This window comes from Anarhichas minor, unplaced genomic scaffold, assembly GCF_050575085.1.
Source record: "Anarhichas minor isolate MPS153535 unplaced genomic scaffold, ASM5057508v1 ptg000003l, whole genome shotgun sequence".
NCBI classification, from domain to species: Eukaryota; Metazoa; Chordata; class Actinopteri; order Perciformes; family Anarhichadidae; genus Anarhichas; species Anarhichas minor.
The window spans coordinates 2,777,501-2,797,883 of NW_027466449.1; the positions used below are offsets into that span (position 1 = coordinate 2,777,501).

At 43.2% G+C, this 20,383-nt stretch overlaps 1 protein-coding gene across 1 annotated transcript in view; it reads left to right on the top strand.

Annotated features, from left to right (window-relative positions):
- Positions 1 to 18,119, top strand: part of celsr3 (cadherin, EGF LAG seven-pass G-type receptor 3) — a 94,208-nt gene extending 76,089 nt beyond the window's left edge. Inside the window, exons 22-37 of the mRNA XM_076093448.1 lie at positions 1 to 65; positions 152 to 338; positions 1,354 to 1,521; positions 2,501 to 2,627; positions 3,818 to 4,024; positions 7,128 to 7,302; positions 8,525 to 8,637; positions 9,115 to 9,194; positions 9,988 to 10,114; positions 10,379 to 10,498; positions 11,989 to 12,086; positions 12,642 to 12,733; positions 12,971 to 13,144; positions 14,967 to 15,161; positions 16,579 to 17,629; positions 18,092 to 18,119. The exon at positions 1 to 65 is cut by the window's left edge and continues 127 nt beyond it. Coding sequence (XP_075949563.1) covers positions 1 to 65; positions 152 to 338; positions 1,354 to 1,521; positions 2,501 to 2,627; positions 3,818 to 4,024; positions 7,128 to 7,302; positions 8,525 to 8,637; positions 9,115 to 9,194; positions 9,988 to 10,114; positions 10,379 to 10,498; positions 11,989 to 12,086; positions 12,642 to 12,733; positions 12,971 to 13,144; positions 14,967 to 15,161; positions 16,579 to 17,629; positions 18,092 to 18,119 — 3,007 coding nt within the window. The remainder of the gene's footprint in view (positions 66 to 151; positions 339 to 1,353; positions 1,522 to 2,500; positions 2,628 to 3,817; positions 4,025 to 7,127; positions 7,303 to 8,524; positions 8,638 to 9,114; positions 9,195 to 9,987; positions 10,115 to 10,378; positions 10,499 to 11,988; positions 12,087 to 12,641; positions 12,734 to 12,970; positions 13,145 to 14,966; positions 15,162 to 16,578; positions 17,630 to 18,091) is intronic.
- Positions 18,120 to 20,383: the final 2,264 nt, after the last annotated feature.

Below are 20,383 nucleotides of genomic sequence, written 5' to 3' on the forward strand. Positions count from 1 at the left end.
CCTGGTACCACAACGACAGCAACAACAACACAACTGGAAAGAGAAGGAGCGGACAGAGAAAGAGCGTAAGAACAGACATAGAATGAAATGCTTGATAGTGTAAGCGGCCGAAACTAAGAGAAACGTACTGACACAGACTTCTCCATTTCAGCCTTGGCCCCTCAGAACGCTGCTGTGGCCCCTGTCAGTATCTCAGCCAATCAGACGGGAGAATACACTGCAGCCAGACGCACTGTTTCAATGCCAGAGCAGCCCATCACCATCGTTATCTTGCTGATCTATCGCAGTCTGGGCGGCGCCCTCCCTCCCAAGTACCACACAGACCGACGAGGAGTGAGGTGGGAATCAATCACACTCAGAACAATAAAGATCTGACGACAGCAGAAAGGAAGGAAACATGCTGGCTATAGAATCGGGATTTCCCATGTCTCCTTTATTCAGCAGCAAACAGTGAACCACAATTGCTTTTATATAACAGGAGCATCACATCATTAGAAACACATTCTGCACTATATATATATATATATCTTTATCGTTAAATGTAAACAGCAACTTGCCAGAATTTCATAAAAAATAATGGGAAAAAGCCATGGTGACATCTCCAAATTGCTCATTTTTTCTGACCATCCCCCAAAGACATGTTATTTACAGTGACACAGAATGGCACAGACGAACAAGCAGCAAATCCTCACATTTCAGAAGCTGGAATTAGAAATGGCATTTTTGCTCGATGAATTCCATAATAAAACAATTAATGGACCTTTTTCACAGCAGTTTTTTTTTCTTGTCATAATAAGAAAAGCACAGGTGAAATTGATAACAATAACGATGGCTCAGTCCCATTAAGTGTCCCAGTATGCTACTCCAGTGAGCCACCCGTCTGAATGCACCTATTAGTAATGTTATTGAACGCACCTGTGCTTTTCCTACTACGACATGTCAAAATATCTGCCGGGAAAACGGTGTATTCATGATCAAAATTGTGGCCTATGAAGTTTCTGTCAGTCGATTAATAGTTGATTGACTATCAGCTTCAGCATTAGTTCCAATATCACCTTCCTTACATCTGTTTTTTTTCTCTACCTTCTCTCATGGTAGCTCTCTTTCTCTCTCAACTCTCCTCCCATCGCTCTCCCCCTCTGCTCTTCCTCGCCTCACCTCCGGCCTTGATTACAAATTAACAAACTGTCCAATGTTCAGTAGATGTCAATGAACAGTCATTTAACTCTTGTCTAGCACACCGTCTCTGCTCACCTTGTCTTCGCCTTTTTTACTGTCCTAACCAAGACATCAAACTCTGCTTTCTGTCTTATTTAGTAGAAGCATGGTAACTCTGCGCTCTCTCTCCCTCAGGCTGCCCAGACACCCGGTAATGAACTCCCCAGTAGTCAGTATCTCCGTCTACAACAACCAGACGTTTGTGGGTGGGCACTTGGACCAGCCCATCCTGCTTGAGTTCAAGCTCCTGGAGACAGCCAATCGCAGCAAGCCACTGTGTGTGCAGTGGAACCACAGCAATCAGTGAGTACAGATTACACTGGTTCATATATTCACACACACACACACACAAATCGATCAGGGCAGTAGGGCTGGCTATTGTCAGTTAGCTTGTGGTATTATATGATGCTTCACATTGTATTGATGCTGTTAAAACAAATGCAATACAATGACTTTACACTATACATATATACATAATATATTATGATATATGGCTATATGTATAATTTTAATGCATTATGGAGACATTTCCGTGTGGTGCCATGTTTTGAAATTCCGTAGCTTTATAATGTGGAAAATACATCTGTCAAAATATTATCTTAATTGGAGGAGTTGGAGTTTTGCTTTTAACTATGAAATATATGCAACGTCTGCCTTTAGACTTTCTTGCGCTGGACTTATGGCAGCCACCCGTATTATACACTTTTGTTTTTGCAGACCTGTCACAGTAGGAAAAGCAGAGGTGTAACCAATAACAATAAAGATGATTCACTTACATAAGTTCCCAAGTAAGCCGTGTCAGACGGCCAGCGTGCTCAATGTCAGGGCCCTGGAACTGGCTCAACTATATGGAATGCAGTCTTTGATGTAATTAATTACACCGGTGTGTTTCCTGTCATAACTGTCAACATGTCTGCTGCGAAACAGGTTTATTTATGGAAGTAGTGCTGTGAAGTGGACCTTAAACATGAAGTGTTAAGTGACACAGAAACAAAACCTGTACATTTTTTAATTCACAGAGGGGGTACCACTGTTCATATGAGGACCTGCACCTGAATCACAAAATTCTAACTGCAATGTAGTGTGTTCCCTTTTTACTCAGTGCCACACACACACACAGTAACACACGGGTATATGCCCACTGACAGCAGAGAGCATGCATTCCTTGCCTCACACACAAGCGGCAACATATCATACAGATAGTGTGTTCATGTCTTTGTGTCCGCACCTCTGTTACAATTGACCTTTTGCTATTAACCGTCTTGTCTCTCTCTCTCTGCAGGTATGAGATAGGAGGCTGCTGGACAGTCAGGGACTGCATGGTGGTGTACAGGAACACCTCCCATGTCCGCTGTCAGTGCCAGAGACTGGGCACCTTCGGGGTGCTGATGGACAGTTCGCACAGAGAGGTTAGTGATCTGTCAGTCAACTACTCACACGCGCCACATATTTATTCCATTCATATGCCTCTGTATCATAATGAAGCATGTAATGGATTAATTGTGCATTAACTATCAGTGATCATGCTGTGTAAACACGCACAGACCTGGTTTTGCCAGTGTGTCCGTTTTCATTCTTTTCTTCATTTGAACATCTCAGCTGGTAATTGCTTGTAATGTAATCGGTGTAGAGGTTTGAAATCCCGGAGAATTAATCCTGCCTGAAGGCTAAAGAAAGTCTTGTTACAGCTGTAGACGATTTTCACAGTTTAATGCAAACCCCCTGCCAGTCACTTCCCAGCATACTAAGTAATGATGTATCAGATCTTGACGTTTGAGATTGGAAACTAGTGGAATCAGAATGCCTTGCGATGAATTTAAAGTTGTACATTTCCACCAAATATGTATAGTTCACATTGAATAATGCACTAGTCCAGAGCAATGAGAAGAGGGGTGACTGGTGATGTGCTCAATTTGCCCAGATACAATTCTGAAGGTGTTTCTTATGTTTACTGGCAGCGATTGCTTTCTGTGCATGCAAAGGTATAGTGATCTTAATCAATTTCATGCTTTTGATACCCTGATTTCTCCTGACAGATAGAAAGGTCTGCTAGTTTGCTTTGTCTGTTGTTGGATTCGTCTGCTTACTTTCATTTTCTCTTTCAAATGCCTTGAGACCGGCTCATAATAAAGACATAAATTACTTTCAACAGTTTGAATACGGAGATACTTTGCCTCTTTCAATCCTTTCAAAACCTTTAATATTCAGCATCACAAAGCAGCCGGCATCCTGGGCAGTTAAACAATGTTACATGTCATACTTCATAATAATGGATTGATTTTTATGAATCTGAAACAAGTGGCTGCCTGGTGCAGATTCTTCATCTTAATTACTTGCTTTCCAAATAATTTATTATCTCTGTCATAAATATCGTCAGTTCAAGTGAAGCCAGACAGATGAAGGCATTTACCCAGACTGAGGTAGCAGCATTTCAACAAATTAAAATGATTCATTTGCAGCTCTTTGTCTTATTTCACCTTGTGGTTTTTAATATTACTACTCCCCTTCTTCCCTCTGCCCTTCCTTTCCATGTGCTCCCACCAAAATGATCTCAGTTTGATAATACCGTGTCTCCCTTCTCACATCTCTGTATGAGCAGCAGTTGGAGGGGGATCTGGAGTCGCTGGCCCTGGTCACATATTCCTCTCTGATCGTCTCCATGCTGGCCCTCCTGCTCACAGTCCTGGCGCTCTCCTGCCTCCGAGGCCTCAAGTCCAACACCAGGAGCATCCATTCAAACACAGCGGCAGCCATGTTTTTGTCGGAGCTGGTGTTTCTGCTCGGGGTCAATCAGACGGAGCAGCAGGTAGATACTGGTGGCTTGTTTTTCTGTAGCCTTGTTTGTCTTTGGCTTTCTTGCCTTCCTCTTTTTCATCACTGTCAGTTTGCTTTTGGCATAATTATTGTCTCATTTTTAGCCACGCATTGCAGATTTGAAGGTGTACTTAATGCTGGGCGATATGGAGAAAATCAAATATTATATATATATAGCCCAGCCCTAGCAGTACTCACCTTTAAACCGCTGCCTTCTTTCTTTATACTGTAGAACACAATATATCCTCCTTTTGCTGGTGCAGCTCTAAAAGATACATCAAGACATCTCTGTCTTTTTACCTTTCTTCTGCTATTCGTCCTCTGTATTGCTCCATCCTGCTCACTTTGTTCCTCTCTACATCATGTGTTTTTTTTGCTGCTTACTTACTGTAAGTCCTCTTACTATTATGCTCAGTACTTTTCTCTTGTTTTCTTCCTCTCTCCTGACTCTCCTTCTTTTTCGTTACATCACAAACGTGTGTGTACGTAAAGAGCAGTGGGTCTTGTACAGAGGGGGTACTGCAAGTATGTGCTCGCTCAGCATGAAATCTAATTAATTAAGCTGTATCCCCCACCCAGTCGACTGTACAGCTCTTAACAGTGAGACCGGTTACTTCTAGCTGAACAATATGTTCTCTTATTCATGTGCATCGTGCTTGGGAGAGCATGTTGGTGCTCGCAGCGAGTGTTTGTGTGCACACTTGGTTTTACATGCTTGTGCACAATTTAATCTTTCTTTTAGTGTGTAACTTGGTGTGTGTGTGTGTGTGTGTGTGTGGGAGTGTGAAATCCATCGTCTGGCTGTATTCCTGCCAAGGCGGCTGCTATTTCTATGTCGTCTCTGGCTGTGTCGTTAGGAATTTGTACTGAGCTTCTTTTAACCTCATCCGGGCGGTACGAGTTGGCTTTCCTTAACTTAAAGATGTAGAGCGCTCAGCTGCAAAACTTCTTGAGTGAAGTGTTTCTCCTTTTTCATTAGAGTTGTGAAGTTTACATTTACATTTTCGGTGTTTAACAGCACACATCCAAAGTAATTGAAGACTGCAACAGCTTAATGATGTCATAGTTTTATTTCTCTGGTAGTGAAAAAGTATTTTGATTGTGCATATCTATATATAATTTGTCATCATGTCACCAACATGACCCTTTTGGTGAACGTTATGAATATCAGGTGTCTGTCCTGTTGGCGGGCTGCAGTCACACATCCCAGGAAACCAGAGTTGATAAAGAAAAACTCACAAGAAGCTCGGTCATTAAACCAGCATTTTGTTAATCCCAAATATTTTGACAGAGAGGGAGAGTCGAAGCAGATCTGATTCCAGTCTTTCCAAGTTAAGCCAAGACCGGATTGACAGCCTGAGCCTTTTGAGCTGTAATCTTTCATTGTCTGGTGTTTATATCCGTTAAGAACACACGAAATAAATCACACCAGACCGTTTATGTTCTCACTTCTTTCCGTTGTACTCAGCATTTAAAACATGGCTTTGAAAGCTGGCTGTCAGTTGCCAGCAGCCATCTATTCTAACTCACAAACCCGTACCTTCTCTAGTTGTTGCCTGTGGTTGGTTTATAGGGCGGGGCCAAATCCTCTATCCCGATATAGCTCATTACATATCTCAATAATGATATGTATGTTTTCTGGTAATTCAATTTTCAAAAATGTCTATATGACATAAGCATATGGTAAAGGCACGTGGTGCTGGTTAACAGATAGCTTGCATTCGGAAATGCCTGTAGTGGGGACCGGCGTGTTGCTGTCTGCTGTTGTTTTGACATTGCGATAGATACAATATCGAAAAACAATAGACATTTTATAGATAGACATCATATCGCCGAGCCCTTTAGTTTAGTTTCCGTCTTCTGAGAAACAGCACCACAGTTCTCTTAGAAGACGATGACGTGCACTTTCAGATGTGTAAGGTGCTGTAATTCAGAGCCACTCTAGTTTGAATGGCATCTTCCTCATCTGGTTAAACAAACAACACAGACCGAAGCCCCCGGAGTTCAAATACACCACTTGAGACAAGCTTGACTGCAGCCTGAGGGTAATTGCTCAGAGATTATTCATGGAGAAGTTCAGCATTACTTCCAAAACAAACAGCAGCACTTCACTGACAAAAGGGATTTGGAAGTTGATCTCCTGCCCTGACAAAACGTGCTCAAATTCATTCCTGATAATATGCAATCTAAACCGTGGCATTGCACGGACTTCAGATATTTATGTTAAAGCGTCTCTGAAAACTGATTTGACGTCCTCTCAGCATTCGTGCAGCATCATCTATGGCGATAAAGACATTTTCCATATATCCATCAATACTGTTTCATGGATGTTTCAAAAGACGAAAATAAAGAAATCAACCACGGACCAAGCTCTCCCCTAAATATATGGTATAATTCATAATATGTATTGCTTACAGAATGTTTTTTGTAGCAGGTCATTTGATGAAAGCTTGAAATATAAGATTTTGAATTGGAGTAAATATGTTTTTTCTGAGCTGATTATTCTTCTTAAAACCATAAAACCAGTTAAATGATCTGTATTTATTGCTGTTTTGTATTATTGTAAACGTATTTGTTACATGAACGCTTTCAGTCTTCTACACACATAACTGCTGTGACAACCACATTACCTGCGAGCGTACTTTCCTCTACCGACGGTGCTTTCTTTCACACACATAATCATACTTAACGCACTCATGGGTATTATTGCTATAATTCAGCATCATAAAGACGTTAATCTACATTCATATCATTAATTTTTTTGCTTTTCCTGGAGACTTACTGTAACGTGCTGCCATAAACTCTGTTCATTAGTCACATTGGTAATTAAATCATGAAAGTCTCTTCATCGCTGACACCTGCTGTGTTTTATTAAAGACTTGTTGGTTGCTTGCCAAGAAGTCTGCTCTGCACCTGTCGCAAAATCAATACAAAGGTTGATATTTTTTTTATTGCTCCCCATCTTTTCTTCCTTACCTCTCCTTACCTTCTTCTTTGTTTCATCCCTGCTTCTCCTCTCTTCTTTCTCCTTCTGCTGTCTCCATCTTCCCCCTTGCTTCCCTTGCTTTAATTGTTCTCTTTCTCTGCCCCTCCAGTTCCTGTGTACGGTCGTGGCCATTCTCCTGCATTACTTCTTCATGTCCACGTTTGCCTGGATGTTCGTGGAAGGCCTTCATATCTACCGCATGCAGACTGAGCAACGCAACATCAACTACGGCGCCATGAGGTTCTACTACGCCATCGGCTGGGGCGTGCCCGCCATTATCACAGGTAAGACACACGCATGCACACACGTAGGATCTCTGGGATATTTGTCGGAAGCGTGTCTATGCATCCACGTCCTCGCCACATTTATTCACGGCAACACACTGTCATATATGTGCACAGACACACACACACATCACACACACACACATTCCGATGAGTCTGACTGTGTAGATAAGCTTTCTGTGACATTTTATTAGAGAGATAGTAGAGCACAGACACACACACACAAGCAATTTATTCCTTGACACATATGGTAAGCAAGTCATTTCTGTCTCCCCTCTTTTTATACAAACACACACACACGCATTTGCAGTTTCCACCCGGATACATGCTGTCAACTCCCCTCTATCTGTTGCTCGTTCTGTCACACACACACACACACACACACCCCGACCGCTGTCTCACCTTGCCTCAAGAATGGATCTGTCTCCCACCACATACACACACACACACACACACACGCTGGCTGCATGTCTCTTTCCTCCGGCTCAGAGGTGCATTTAATCCGTCTGTCCGTCTTTATTTAAACCCTTCCTGTCTCTCTTACTTTTGCAATTCAATTTAAAAAATCTTTATGCTCGTGACTGTCAAAACCTTGACAGTTGTCCAAAGAAGGAATTAAGACTTCACAGTTCACGTCACCACTCTCACAGCGACCCAGTATAGCAACATCATAGAGGTGTGGTCATGTGGGGAAGAAATAATGGATGAATAAAAAATAACTTGTCATGATTAAAACTGGTACTTGTGGTGTGGTTGTACGTACGTTCAGGGATGTTCTCACACACACATATAATCCAAAAGTTTTGTGGATTTTGTCTTTTCTGTTTCGTCTTAAGCACGAGTCTCCTTCAAAATACACAAGATGAATCAGCTCAGTTACAACTTGAGAGAATCAGATGGAAATTAGTGTAAAATAATCACAAAGTATAGCTAATATTATTTATGTTTGGTAGTATTAATGTTGGATAGTAATATATCAGAATTATAATTTAATATTCTGGAAACGTTAAATGTCTGAAGGCACCATAATGCATTTGCAGCCACAGTTTCCAACATGCTGATTTTCTTTAACATGATGTTTTGTGGCCTGAAATTATTATTTAGTAAATAACTACTGATTAAAATAGGTGTGTTACGTCTCATGCCTTTCCTGCCAAAGCCATTCAGATAATCTCAGGCGGTCACATCCTGTACTGCCTCTCTCTTCCTGTCTCATCTGCAGGCCTGGCGGTGGGCCTGGACCCAGAGGGATACGGGAACCCAGACTTTTGTTGGATCTCCATCTATGACAAACTCATATGGAGCTTTGCTGGTCCTATAGCCATCGTCATACTGGTAACTGTCCCCTGTCTGTCTGATATACAGTAGTGAATGCTAATGTACGCACACAAACATATAGTGTAAACAGTGAACTGTTGATGAGCGTTTATCAATTATGTTTTTTAGAGGAACATTGGTTACGGTTTTGTTTCCCTTTACAATATGATATGACGGTATTAATTTATTTTTCCGTCCTTCTGTTGTGCCTTCGTTTCTTCTGTACTAATTCATTAGTTTTTTTAGATTAATTGTTTTTTTATTCACTTTTCTGTGTATTTTTTTATACTGTTTGAGCAAAGGAACCAGAACAGAATAAAATAGCATTTCATAGACTTGAATGTCTTTTTTTCCCTCCAAGATGACTATTTTGTCCACATTGATTTGTTTAATTTGTTTATCCTCGTCCCTGATGTTGCTAACGGCAGTATTGGATTAGCTGGAATGCATTAAAAGCGTTGCCTTACCATTGGTATTGATTTCCCTTTAATCCAGATGAATGGAGGGATTTTCATGATTGTAGCCAAGATGTCGTGCAATCCCTCTCAGAAGGAGACTAAGAAGCTCCCTGTCATGTGAGTACCATGCACTCACTGACTTATCTCACGTTGTAAAAGTGACTTTGATGGCCATTTTTCATCATGGTATGTAAATGTGTATAAAGATGATACTGTATGAAGATTAAGAAGCTTATGTAAAATTTAAATTGAAGCACTGTACAACATACATTACAAATAACTGCTAACAGCCTCAACAAAGCTACAACACTAAATCGCTGCTTACATTTTCAAACTGTGTGACTTTTATTTTTTTGGGGTTCGCATTACAAAACTGTTGTGGATGTAGTTCAGAAACTGGTTTGTGACCGGCGAACTAACAGGGAACAGAGGGGAATACATCTGTCTCATTCAGTCAACGCTGATTTGATCAACAATGATCATGTCAGGCCTTGTTATTGATCAGATCACATGTGCATAAACGACTCCCACGTCTCTGTGTCAGTATTCATCCCATGGTTTCTCTACGAAGCCTTTTTCTGCTGGTTCTAGCTCCCATGTCATTCTGGCTTTTCTGTCTCTAGATTTCTTCATTATCCTGGTCATGGGCATCAATAAATGATGACCACATTGTTGTGATATCACAAGTAAAAGTATATAGTGGTATGAAGTAAATTAGTTTTCAAATGTTACATTTACTAATGGCTAGTTAACTAGCCGGCAGGGAAATAAAACAAAGTAATCAGAGTTATTAGTAACATGTGCTGTTCCCAGTCAAAGCTTAACCATGTCATTGTCTTGTACATCCAAGTTGTACATGTAAAGATGCAGCATGTTGATGTTGCCTGACCTCTGTGTTTTCTCTCTCCAGTGAGACTATTCGCAATGCCTTCCTACTGTTGTTGGTAGCCACCTCCACCTGGCTGTGTGGTCTGATGTCCGTGAACAACAGCATCCTGGCTTTCTACTACATATTCGATGTCCTCTGCCTCGTGCAGGTATGAACAGAGTGTATGTTTATATATAGAAATGTTGCACTGATTCACCTTCCATCCCGTTCCTTACTGCCGTTACATTTGTGCATATAGTACGTCAAAATTACTGGCCAAATAATAGTTTTTGTTTTATTGCTCGCATACAAAGAAGAACAAGGTAGTGCTCGTCAAAAGGAAAAGACATGACGAAAATCGGCAAGGATCTTGCAGTTTAGCGCCTTAAACTTAATCTGTGTCCTTCTACCGCTCTCTCTCTCTCTCTCCCAGGGTTTGTCGGTGATGCTGGTCTTTACTGTGTTCAACGCCGAGGTTAAGGAGGCCTGGAGCGTAGTCTGTTTGGGTAAGAAGAGCCCCGGAGAAGACCCACCAAGACCCCCGCAGAACACTGTGAGTTACACACACAAACAGCCTCCCGTAGTGGTTTTTGCTGCAGCTCGTGTCTGCTTAACTTAAAAAGTTTTTATGTTGTCAGATGTCTTGGTTTGCCTTGACATTACTATGCAATCATTTACTCAGCTCATTGTGTAAATAAAGATTTAAAGATATGTTTGATGATTTATATGAGCTATAACAGCATAATTCATCATTCATCAATCATTATTGCACATTAACGACTTGCAGGGTGAATGTAAGACCCTGATGTGAAGCTGTAAATCGTCCTGCTGCATGATCCCGAAGCCATTTACTATGTTTTATTCTCTTCCACAGTATTCCCTCTTTTTTCTCTTGATGCACATTCTCACTGTGTCCATTACTAGACCAGCACAAATGCCCTCCTGCCTTTCATTCCTCCTTCCCTCTATCCACCCATCCATCTTTCCTGTCCTCCCTCTCCTCTCTTTCTGCCTTCAGGGCTTGTCGCTGACCCAGATAAGACAATATACTGACCAGTGGGGGTCTGCTCACTCTTAAGTCCACTTCTTCAAAAGCACTGTGCAGTGTCTATTTAGAGTGTGTGTGTGTGTGTGTGTGTGTGTGTGTGTGTAGCCCTTTCCTGTCTGCACATCTTTTCTTCACTCTCTTCTATCTCATATGTGTGTTTTAGCTCACTGCACTCGGTCTCTCTCATTATCTCTCCTCTGTGCTATAGTGTGTGTGTGTGTGTGTGTGTGTGTGTGTGTGTGTGTGTGTGTGTGTGTGTGTGTGTGTGTGTGTGTTAGTTAGTTTATGCGTAGTTCATTTCACCCTTTAAACCCTCATTTCCTCTGAGAGCTCTTCCTATCCATCACTGAGACATGTGGGGCAAAATAACTGATCCTTTCCAAAAGTATTATAGGACACAAATGACCAGCTATTCGCAACGTTTCGCCAATCTGACTCTACTACTACTGTGTGATACGTTATTTATGACTACAGTGACCTATTACAGTTTGGGAAGCACAAGTCTTGACCCATTTCCAGGCTAGTAGCTTCTGCTCCATTAGCTTAGCCTCCTTTTTTTTTTTTTTTTCCCGGTCAGCATTCAGTCAAGATAATAGCTCCCACAATTCCCGGGGCGCTATTGCGAAAATATCACGGCCGATTGCTTTTGAATGCTGACAAAAAGAAAGATGTCTTGACAAGGTTCTTAAAGTTTAGCCACCTATAACAGTACTCAGTGATATGGATAGAAAACATCAGTATCAGAAAGACGTCCTTTATGGCAATGTGAATTGCGATAACATAACGGAAGCACAAGGTAGCCCATAATGAGAGTAGGATTTTGACCTTTGATACAGTGCAGTATGTTGTGTAACTACAGACGATTCAGTAGGTCACTTTTTTCCATGTTCAAAAGCCATCATGAGGGAGGAAATGTGTTTTGTACCATTCAGTGTCATGGTTAAAGTAACTCTCTCGACCTTGTTGTGTGTGTTTGTGTTCGTGTGTGTGTTCAGGCTCCGAACCCCTATCACAATGCATCTCTGCTGGAGCAGAGCGGGCTGCACCGCATCACCCTGGGAACCTCCACCGTCTCCTCTGTCAGCTCCGCCAGGTATATAAACATACAAAGGTTCACACACAGACACATCACAACTTTCCCCAACAAACTAGAAATACATTTGGAAGGAAAACTTCCACACCAGTGCTTGTAGATTAGGACTGGCTTAATTCCTCCCGTAGTTCAAGAGAAAATGGTTTAATGCCAACAATGTAAGTGATACATTATCATTGATAATCATTGTAAGACTGATTCTCTGCGGATCTGAGAGAAAGCTGCTTCAGGGAGGACATTCCCTCGTTAACAAAAACCCTGTCGTGCATTTTGTGGGTCAGTGGGGTAAAGATGAAGAAGATTGGATGGAACAATGTACTGTAGTGTATGTAGAGCAAAGCTAATGTACTCTGAGAGTGGCTGTTGGTGTGTTTTATGGCTGCATGTGCGTGTGTGTGTGTGTACAGTACATACTTTATCTGTGTGTGTGTGGATGCTCCATATTTTTGATCTGTATTGACCTGCATGACTGCATATACAGTATACTGTGTGTGTATGTGTGTGTGTGTGTGTGTGTGTGTGTGTGTCCTCACTTCTCTCCTCTTTCCCTGCTAGAGAAAATCTTTTAGCTCGTCAGACGCTGGAACAAAACATCGTCCACACCGGAGCGACCGACCTGGATGTAGCCATGTTCCACAGAGACGGAGGTGAACGCACAAACACGACCATGGACACAAACGCACACTCCTAACAAGCAGCAGTGGCACGTTCTCCATTTCTTCACCCCTGTTTTGCACTTCTTCTTTTTTCTCATCACTCTCTCTTTCCATATAAATGTAAAAGGTTAAGCTCACATCACAATGGAGAACCTGTCAATGCTATTATTCCTTCCTCTTTGTTGTTTTCCTCCATCCCTCCTCTCACTTCTCTCCTTCTTCCCCCAGGTGAGGATTCGGACTCAGACTCAGACCTCTCGATGGAGGAGGAGCACAGTCTCTCCATCCCTTCCTCTGAGAGCGAGGACAACGTCCGACTCCGCGGGCGCATCCAGCGGCGATTCAAACGCTCCAATCACAGCGAGCGTCTGCTCACAGAGCCCACCCACAACGGTACCAAAGGTAGAAGAGCACTCAAATAAACAATTCATCTCAATATTTTCAGCTTTTTAAGGCATTTCTTCTCACAGTATTGCCAGAAAAGGCCAGTAATGGTCAAGTGGTCTTGCTCAAGGACGCTTAATTTATTGAGTGAGTAAGGGTTAGGGTTCCAGGGGGTTTTGGTGGAGTATTCTCTCATCTATCATCTCTACCTGCTTAACCTGTGCAGGGTCGTGGGGGCTGGAGTGTATCCAATCTCACTTTCAGAATTCACCATGGACAGGTCGCCAGTCTATCACAGGAATAACACATTTGGACTCACAATCACAGCTTTACTTTCAGTAAGAGTCTCCGGTTAACCAGACCTGCATGTCTTGGGCTCAGTATGGGGTGAACACAGACAGAGACCCCTGTCAGCCAGCAGAGCCAACTATTTAGGACCCTGTTTCGGAAGCAGTCCGCTCTTTTTTTATCTCAGATATGTAGAAACAAGCAAAATGTGTGGCACAAAAACATACACACACACATACAGCAAGAGGAAATGTCAGTGCTGGTAGTCATGCATAACACATGAGTTTATGCACAAAGTATGTGATATAAATGTCATGCATACACTGTGCTCTGCGAAAGGTTTCACCGGAGAAAAGGCCAGATGTGCAAATCTATAAATCCATACAAGTAGTCAATTCTTAGCTTAATTAGCCACCTGGATCAATGAAACAGAGTAAAACAGGGACCGGAGCAATATGAAGGAATGGAGGAGGACAGGATCCAGATGGCCAGTACAGTCCAATCAATTCGTCAGTGCAGTCAAACTGAAGGCTCGGAGCCTTTTTACTAAAGGTCACAGTTTGAAGATGGCGGCCTATTCGTTGTGACAAAGCGGTAAACCCTTTGATCGATTCAGTTGAGCAGTCGACTGGCCAGTGTGAGAGGACTGTGCAAGGAATGTGTGTAACTGAGTAAGTGCTGAACAACACAGAACAAATCCAATAAATAGATTATTTAAAAGGTGATGCAGAGAATGAAGAACTAAATTCTAATACAATTAGAACAATATGTGGTTTTCAAAGTAAGCACTTAACATTAATGGTGCAACGGCGTCATGTGTTTTGTTTTGTCAAGCAAAAAACATCATTGCACATATCTCAGGGTTGATCTGAGAAAAGAAGCAGATGTCAAGATGTCACATTTGGCTTTTCCCGGTTTCTGGACTTAAAAACATAAAAATTATTCACTTTAATTTAAAATTGAATACATTATTATTTGCAGCCCTAATGATAACATTGTGACAAAATGTGGGTGACCTAACCCTTTGTATTGGGATTTTCCAAATGACACTGATTGGCCTAAAGTGTTGATATCACAGAACAAACTAATATGTCAAATGGCTGTAAGGGGAAGACAACTGCGTGTTTATACATTAAGATGAATTATGTCTGTTCATAGGTCATTTGCACTAGTGTGATATCTGCTATCTACCAATATGTCATTAGTTATTTCATTATGAACATATGCTAAACGTCTGTTGACACCTGCTATTCGATGCAGACGTCTGTTCTGTGTTTGTTGGGATGCACACGAGGCAACAAAATAAAGCAGAATGCTTGAAATCAGAAAGATGACTATGAGGCATAAGAACATATTGGCAACAATAAAAGTGATTTTGTACACGTTCCCTTTTTCTTTTCTTAATCACTACTGAGACACGAGTGAGCCTTTTTGTTTTGATCAAACGTGATCAATAAAGTCGTGACCTGCCGTGAGAACACGTATTTGTGTAATAAGTAGTCCGTTTTCTGAACAGTAACCTGAAAGCGTTTGTTCTTTCTGTGTGTTACAGATCTGGATGGCAACGACCTTCTGTCCTACTGGCCGGCTTTGGAGGAGTGCGAGACGCACAGCCTTCAGAAGTGGGGCTCAGAGCGCCCCCTGGGGGGCGATTACAGCAAAGACGCTGCCAACAACAACCAGCAGGACGCAGCGCTGACCAGTGGGGACGAGAACGGCCTCACCCAGCCAAACAGGCACCGCAAGGGTGAGAGAAACACAAACACATACAAGATAAGGGCACACTGACATTTTGGATTTGCTTTCAACTAGGCCTGACCCCATATAGTCGACTATTTCACTCAGGAGCCTGATTCGATTGCCAATAGTCGCAGTGTGAGTAGATGTAATGTAATGAAACAGAGGATTCTTCATCATTTAAAGGTCTATATTTATTTATCAGAGCACTCACATAAGAATGAAACTCTGTCAGAGCCCTAGATATGTTGTATATAATGATATGTCTCTAAATTCAGCTGGTGGAGGCGCGTAGACACAGCTGTTTCTGACACAGCTGTTTGCGACACATATAACAGGTGTTTGTGGATTCCGTCTCTGTCCCCCGCTGACTGTCCCTTTGCTTTCCTGTTGTTTCCTTTCTGTCTGTGTATTGCTACAATACGGGAAACGGAATTAGGACCAAAAGATCATTTACAAGCACAAAAAGCAGGCAAGATAAAAGACCGTGTCTACCGATGTTCTCTCCGTGTCAGTACTATGGACAGCGTCTTAACGAGACACACACACACACACACACACACACACACACACACACACACCCTAACCACTACCGTGCTGTCCATTTTTCTGAAACAACGGCTAGAGTACAGAGTAACATGTATCTCTGTATAATATTGTACAATCATGTTGTTGATTTTCTATAGATTCATAAAGCTTAAACCGAGGCGGATCAATGGACGTGTATATTATATATTTTTAATATTCCAGTCTAATATTGATGAGCAGACTTGTACCTATAACAAATTGTGCTTTTGTTTCTATCTCTTTCTTCTTGTTGCTTTAAATATCGACTTGTGCAACAAGTCATATGATTGTTACTTTGCGTCTTTGTTGATATTTTTCTTTTTTTGCCGGGCATCTATGTATTAGTGTCTAGCCTTTATACTACAAAAAAAGGGCATTTTGCCAAGAGGAAGATGGAGGAGATGTCAGCTGTGTGAGCTGAGTCAGCAAAGCATAACTTAAAACAAAGCTCATTCACTGACACATGATCTGCTGTATGTGCAGTTTGTTAAGCATTTTAAATGATTCCAGTACATGTTATTCCCTCCGAAATTATTTACCCCCACCACACACTAAAGAGCTGGAGTCAGCTGGAGTCAGCCTGTAGCGTCAGTGTAAATCTGCCCCTAAAAGCATGAATGGCACTATAATATGTACAGGACAGTGTGTACTGTATACTCAGAATACATACATATAAAATTGGCTTATGCTCGCATACACACAAAGGTGCACCACACATGCAAAGACACACACTGAGAGTAAGTGAGGAGGAGAAATACAGGCGAATATAAACCACTCATGCTGCCTGAAAGCATGGGTGACATATTAATAGACAACCTATTAATAGACAAAGCACATGAACACCTATTTTCCTGTCTCAGGTATCCTGAAGAATCGTATCGGCTGTCCCCCGGCACTCCAGGGTCTTTCCACCATGGGCCGCGTCCCCAGTGAGCTCAACTGGTATCGAACCTCTACTCTGGGCCACCGGGGAGTTCCTGCAGCCTCGTATGGTCGCATGTACTCTGCCACGGCTGGTGCCAGTGGAGGCTCCGGCTCTCTCTCTCAACCTGCTTCCCGCTACTCCTCCAGGGAACACCTGGACTCGCTGTCCCGGAGGCAGTTGTCCAGGGATCCACTGGGGAGGCAGACAGTTGGGGGGTCGAGGGACCGACTGGACTCCCGGGGCTCCAGGGACAACCTTGATCTCCTGCCCAGAAGGAGAGAGCTGGGGCAGGGGGCAGGGCTAGGGGGACTGGGGCTGGATCACCAGCGAGTCTCATCGTCCAGGGAGAACTTGACAGGATCCAGGGACAGACTGGACAACCACCACGCAGGTAGCGTCCACGCCTCGAGGGAGGACTTGAGTGGAAACGGGGGAGCGGTAATTGAGGGATACCTCAGCGGATCGAGGTCGCAGCTGAACTCGCTGACCCGGCGGCAGGCGTCATCCCGGGAGCACCTAGGGGGGGCGCTGATGAGCAGCAGGTCGAGGGAGCAGCTGGAGACCAACGGGGGCGGAGCCCAGACTCAGCCTTGTCGGGAGTGGCTCCGGACTCTGCCTCCCCGCCAGCCCTCGCACCCCGACCAGCCTCCCTCCTCCTCCCCTCCTCCCCCTATCTCCGAGGAGCCCCAGCAGGAGCACCTCCCAGCTCACGGCAGAGGACGACTGGACTCTGCACCTCCGTGTAGGTACCCCGGTCAGACTGTCCCCCAGGTCGCAGGTTCAAATCCAAACTCTCTGGGTCGACAGCCGTCCAGTGAACACCTGGACATTCTGTCCTCCATCCTGGCATCCTTCAGTTCCTCCGTCCTCACTCCTCCCGCCGCCGCCTCGAACCCTGGGCCTAATGGCTCCGCCCATGGAACCTCCCCCTCCCCGCCCCAGTCAGCCACCTCCCACAGCATATCTGAAGTCTCCCCCGACTCCGAGTAAGTCCTTCTGTGTTCATACATCGGCTTCCACTCACCCTCTCCTGTCCCCTTTTTCTATTTTATATCTTGTGCTTCGTCTTCAACTCTCCATTGTCTTTGATCCTGTGTAAACACACTTCTTGGCTTTTACTTTCCTGCACCTCCTCCCTTTTGTCTCCCCCCGACTGATTTCTTCTTCCTCAGCAGCTCCATAGGGATCATGTCCACTCTTCAACTCTTCTTTTCACCTCTCATATTGTTCCTTTCCTGTCTTTCCCATCTCTTTTAGCTCGACTTTACTCAGCTCCCTCTGCTCCATTTCCTACTTTACATGTCTGTTCTGTTCTGTCTCTCTTTGCCCTTTTGCCTCTAACAGTTCATTTCCATTCTGCTCCTGTATGTTGTCATCATTATGTGTAAGTAAAATTACAATCAGTATTGAAACCTATCGATGACTCATTTTCCTTTCCTTCACCTCAGAGCCAACAGAAGTGAAGGACAGTCTTGATGACAGCCTCCATATCCCTTTATGCATTGAAAAAACCAGGGACAAGTTCAAAGGTCATGGATGGTCCTGAACCACTGGGGCACACTGGGACTTCTGAAGCCTAGAAACGAACTTGGGTGAGAGGAGACACAGAGTTGGAGCGTCCATGCGGATAAAAGAGGGCTCGTGGTCAGTTTGTACTGTATAAATGACATTTTGTTCAAGTCCCGCTGCCTACAATGATCTTTGACTTTTCTTTGAACGATGGTTCAACCACCTCTACTACCTAAAAACTGTTCAAGACAAACACAAACTCCTCAGATTTCAAAGTCAAGGCAACTTGATTCAGTCTAAAAGAAGAAGGAAAAAAAGAAGAAAAGACTGTAAATAACATTTTTATACATTTTGTATCTTTTTCATTGGAGATGAAGAAGAAATCTTTTGTGACGTTTTCTTTTTTGTTTGTTTTTTTAAACGATTGTGTCCGTGTGAGGTTGTGAGTGAGGTTGGTGCGAGTGGAGTCTTGTTCGTCGGCGAGGGAGACATTTCCTCCTACAAAGAAAAAAAAATCCCCAAAATTCTCCTCGAAAGCAAGTTTTCCTCAGAAACTTTTCCTCACACTCATCAACTCTGTGTATAGCGACGACAGGGGTCCGGCAATAGTATCTGATGAGATTATTAAAACATGTGGTTTAAAAAGGGAAAAAATATCAAAGTAGCGAGAAGTGATTGTAAATATAGGGAGCGGTTATTATAGGAGAGGAGATATGATAGGAAGATGATTGTGAAGAGAAAGATGGGCCGACATTAAGCTAAAGCACCACATGAAGGCTCAGAGTCGGTGGTTCCACCATTAAAGTATCAGCTCTTTCAGGAGATTGTGCTGTTTTGTGATCCACTGTATGTGAATGTGACCTTGTCCTCCGTCCGTGTATCTTTGTGCCTGGTGCTGTCTGAACCAGACCATATATCAGTCGACTGATATTCCGGAGATCCGGCGGGTGAAGGTAGATATCTGCTTCTCTGTATGAGGCTTTATCGTGTAACAACCATTTAAAGACCCTCAAGGTGTTTTTGCTCTTTGATGCATCACGACTCGACCTGCCTCAAGATACGCCACGGGGAGCATCCAGGAGACTCAAGTATAAAAGCTTCTCATGCAGAAGTTCTGTGCAAAATCCAAGCCAAAGGGACGACTGCCTAAAAATCAGTACCATACGTCGTTGTGCTCCAGTTTTTTTGTTTTTTTTTGTGTGTGATGAAAATGACTTGAACGCTCTAGATGTAATTCACACTTTTGTTTTAATCGTGATTAGTATTATTTGTATTCATGATTGTGCCATGGAAACGGTTATTAATGAGGCCCGAGAGATCATCGCTACAACATAACCCACTGTGGTTCTCGGTCTGTTTGGCTGCGTACTGTATCGGCGAGGGGGAATTTAGTTTGGCACGTAGAAGGAGAGCGGATCAGAGCGAGGACGGTATGAGTCACGTCCCGGTGTGCGCTCAGATATTTATTCGAAGACCTGAAAGCAGACCTGCCGTACACATCCAGCCTGGTGTATCTACCAGAATAAATCAGCTCACGTCTGTAGCACATGAAGCCCATGCCAGATATTTTCTTTTAAATTGCTTGGCTGAACACAGATGCTGGGGAATGACTTCAGAATATCTTCTATACGTGAGAAATGTCCTGACTTTGCTGATGGGCTCCAAAACATCCAGCACGAGCTGTCATTGATGAAGAGGTTCACACCAGAACACATTAATACAGATTGCTGTAGGAAGATCAGGTCTCTTGCCAGATCCGGGCGTATAGCTTCTGTGGCACCGCACCAGTTTGCTGTGGAGAGATGTCAGTTGTGTCAGCGCTAAAAGCCTCTAAGTGGGTTTTAAGATGCAGCTCTTTCTATCAGCGACGTCTCCCTCCTCACAGCTGTTGGAACGAGCGCTGATGTCAGGCCTTGAGGTAACAACACACAGGCATTTGTAAGCAATGGAGACAGGAAGGCAGTCCCCAGCAGCCTGCAGAGGGAGTAGGGGATTGTGGCTAACTTGACTGTGTTTTTGTAATGAAAAAAAAGGGAAGCGGTTCATAAATAACTGAAGGTAAAATGAGGTTTCTGTAATGCCAAAATGAGTTTGTCTGCATGCCCTCGAGCAGAGAGCACTGTGACGTTCAAACAACACTGGAACAGCAAGACGGGAAGAGGATAAAACAGCGAGAAGGCTGAAAGAGCACAATGGGCATAAGAATAAATCATTAGGTACAAACTTAGACA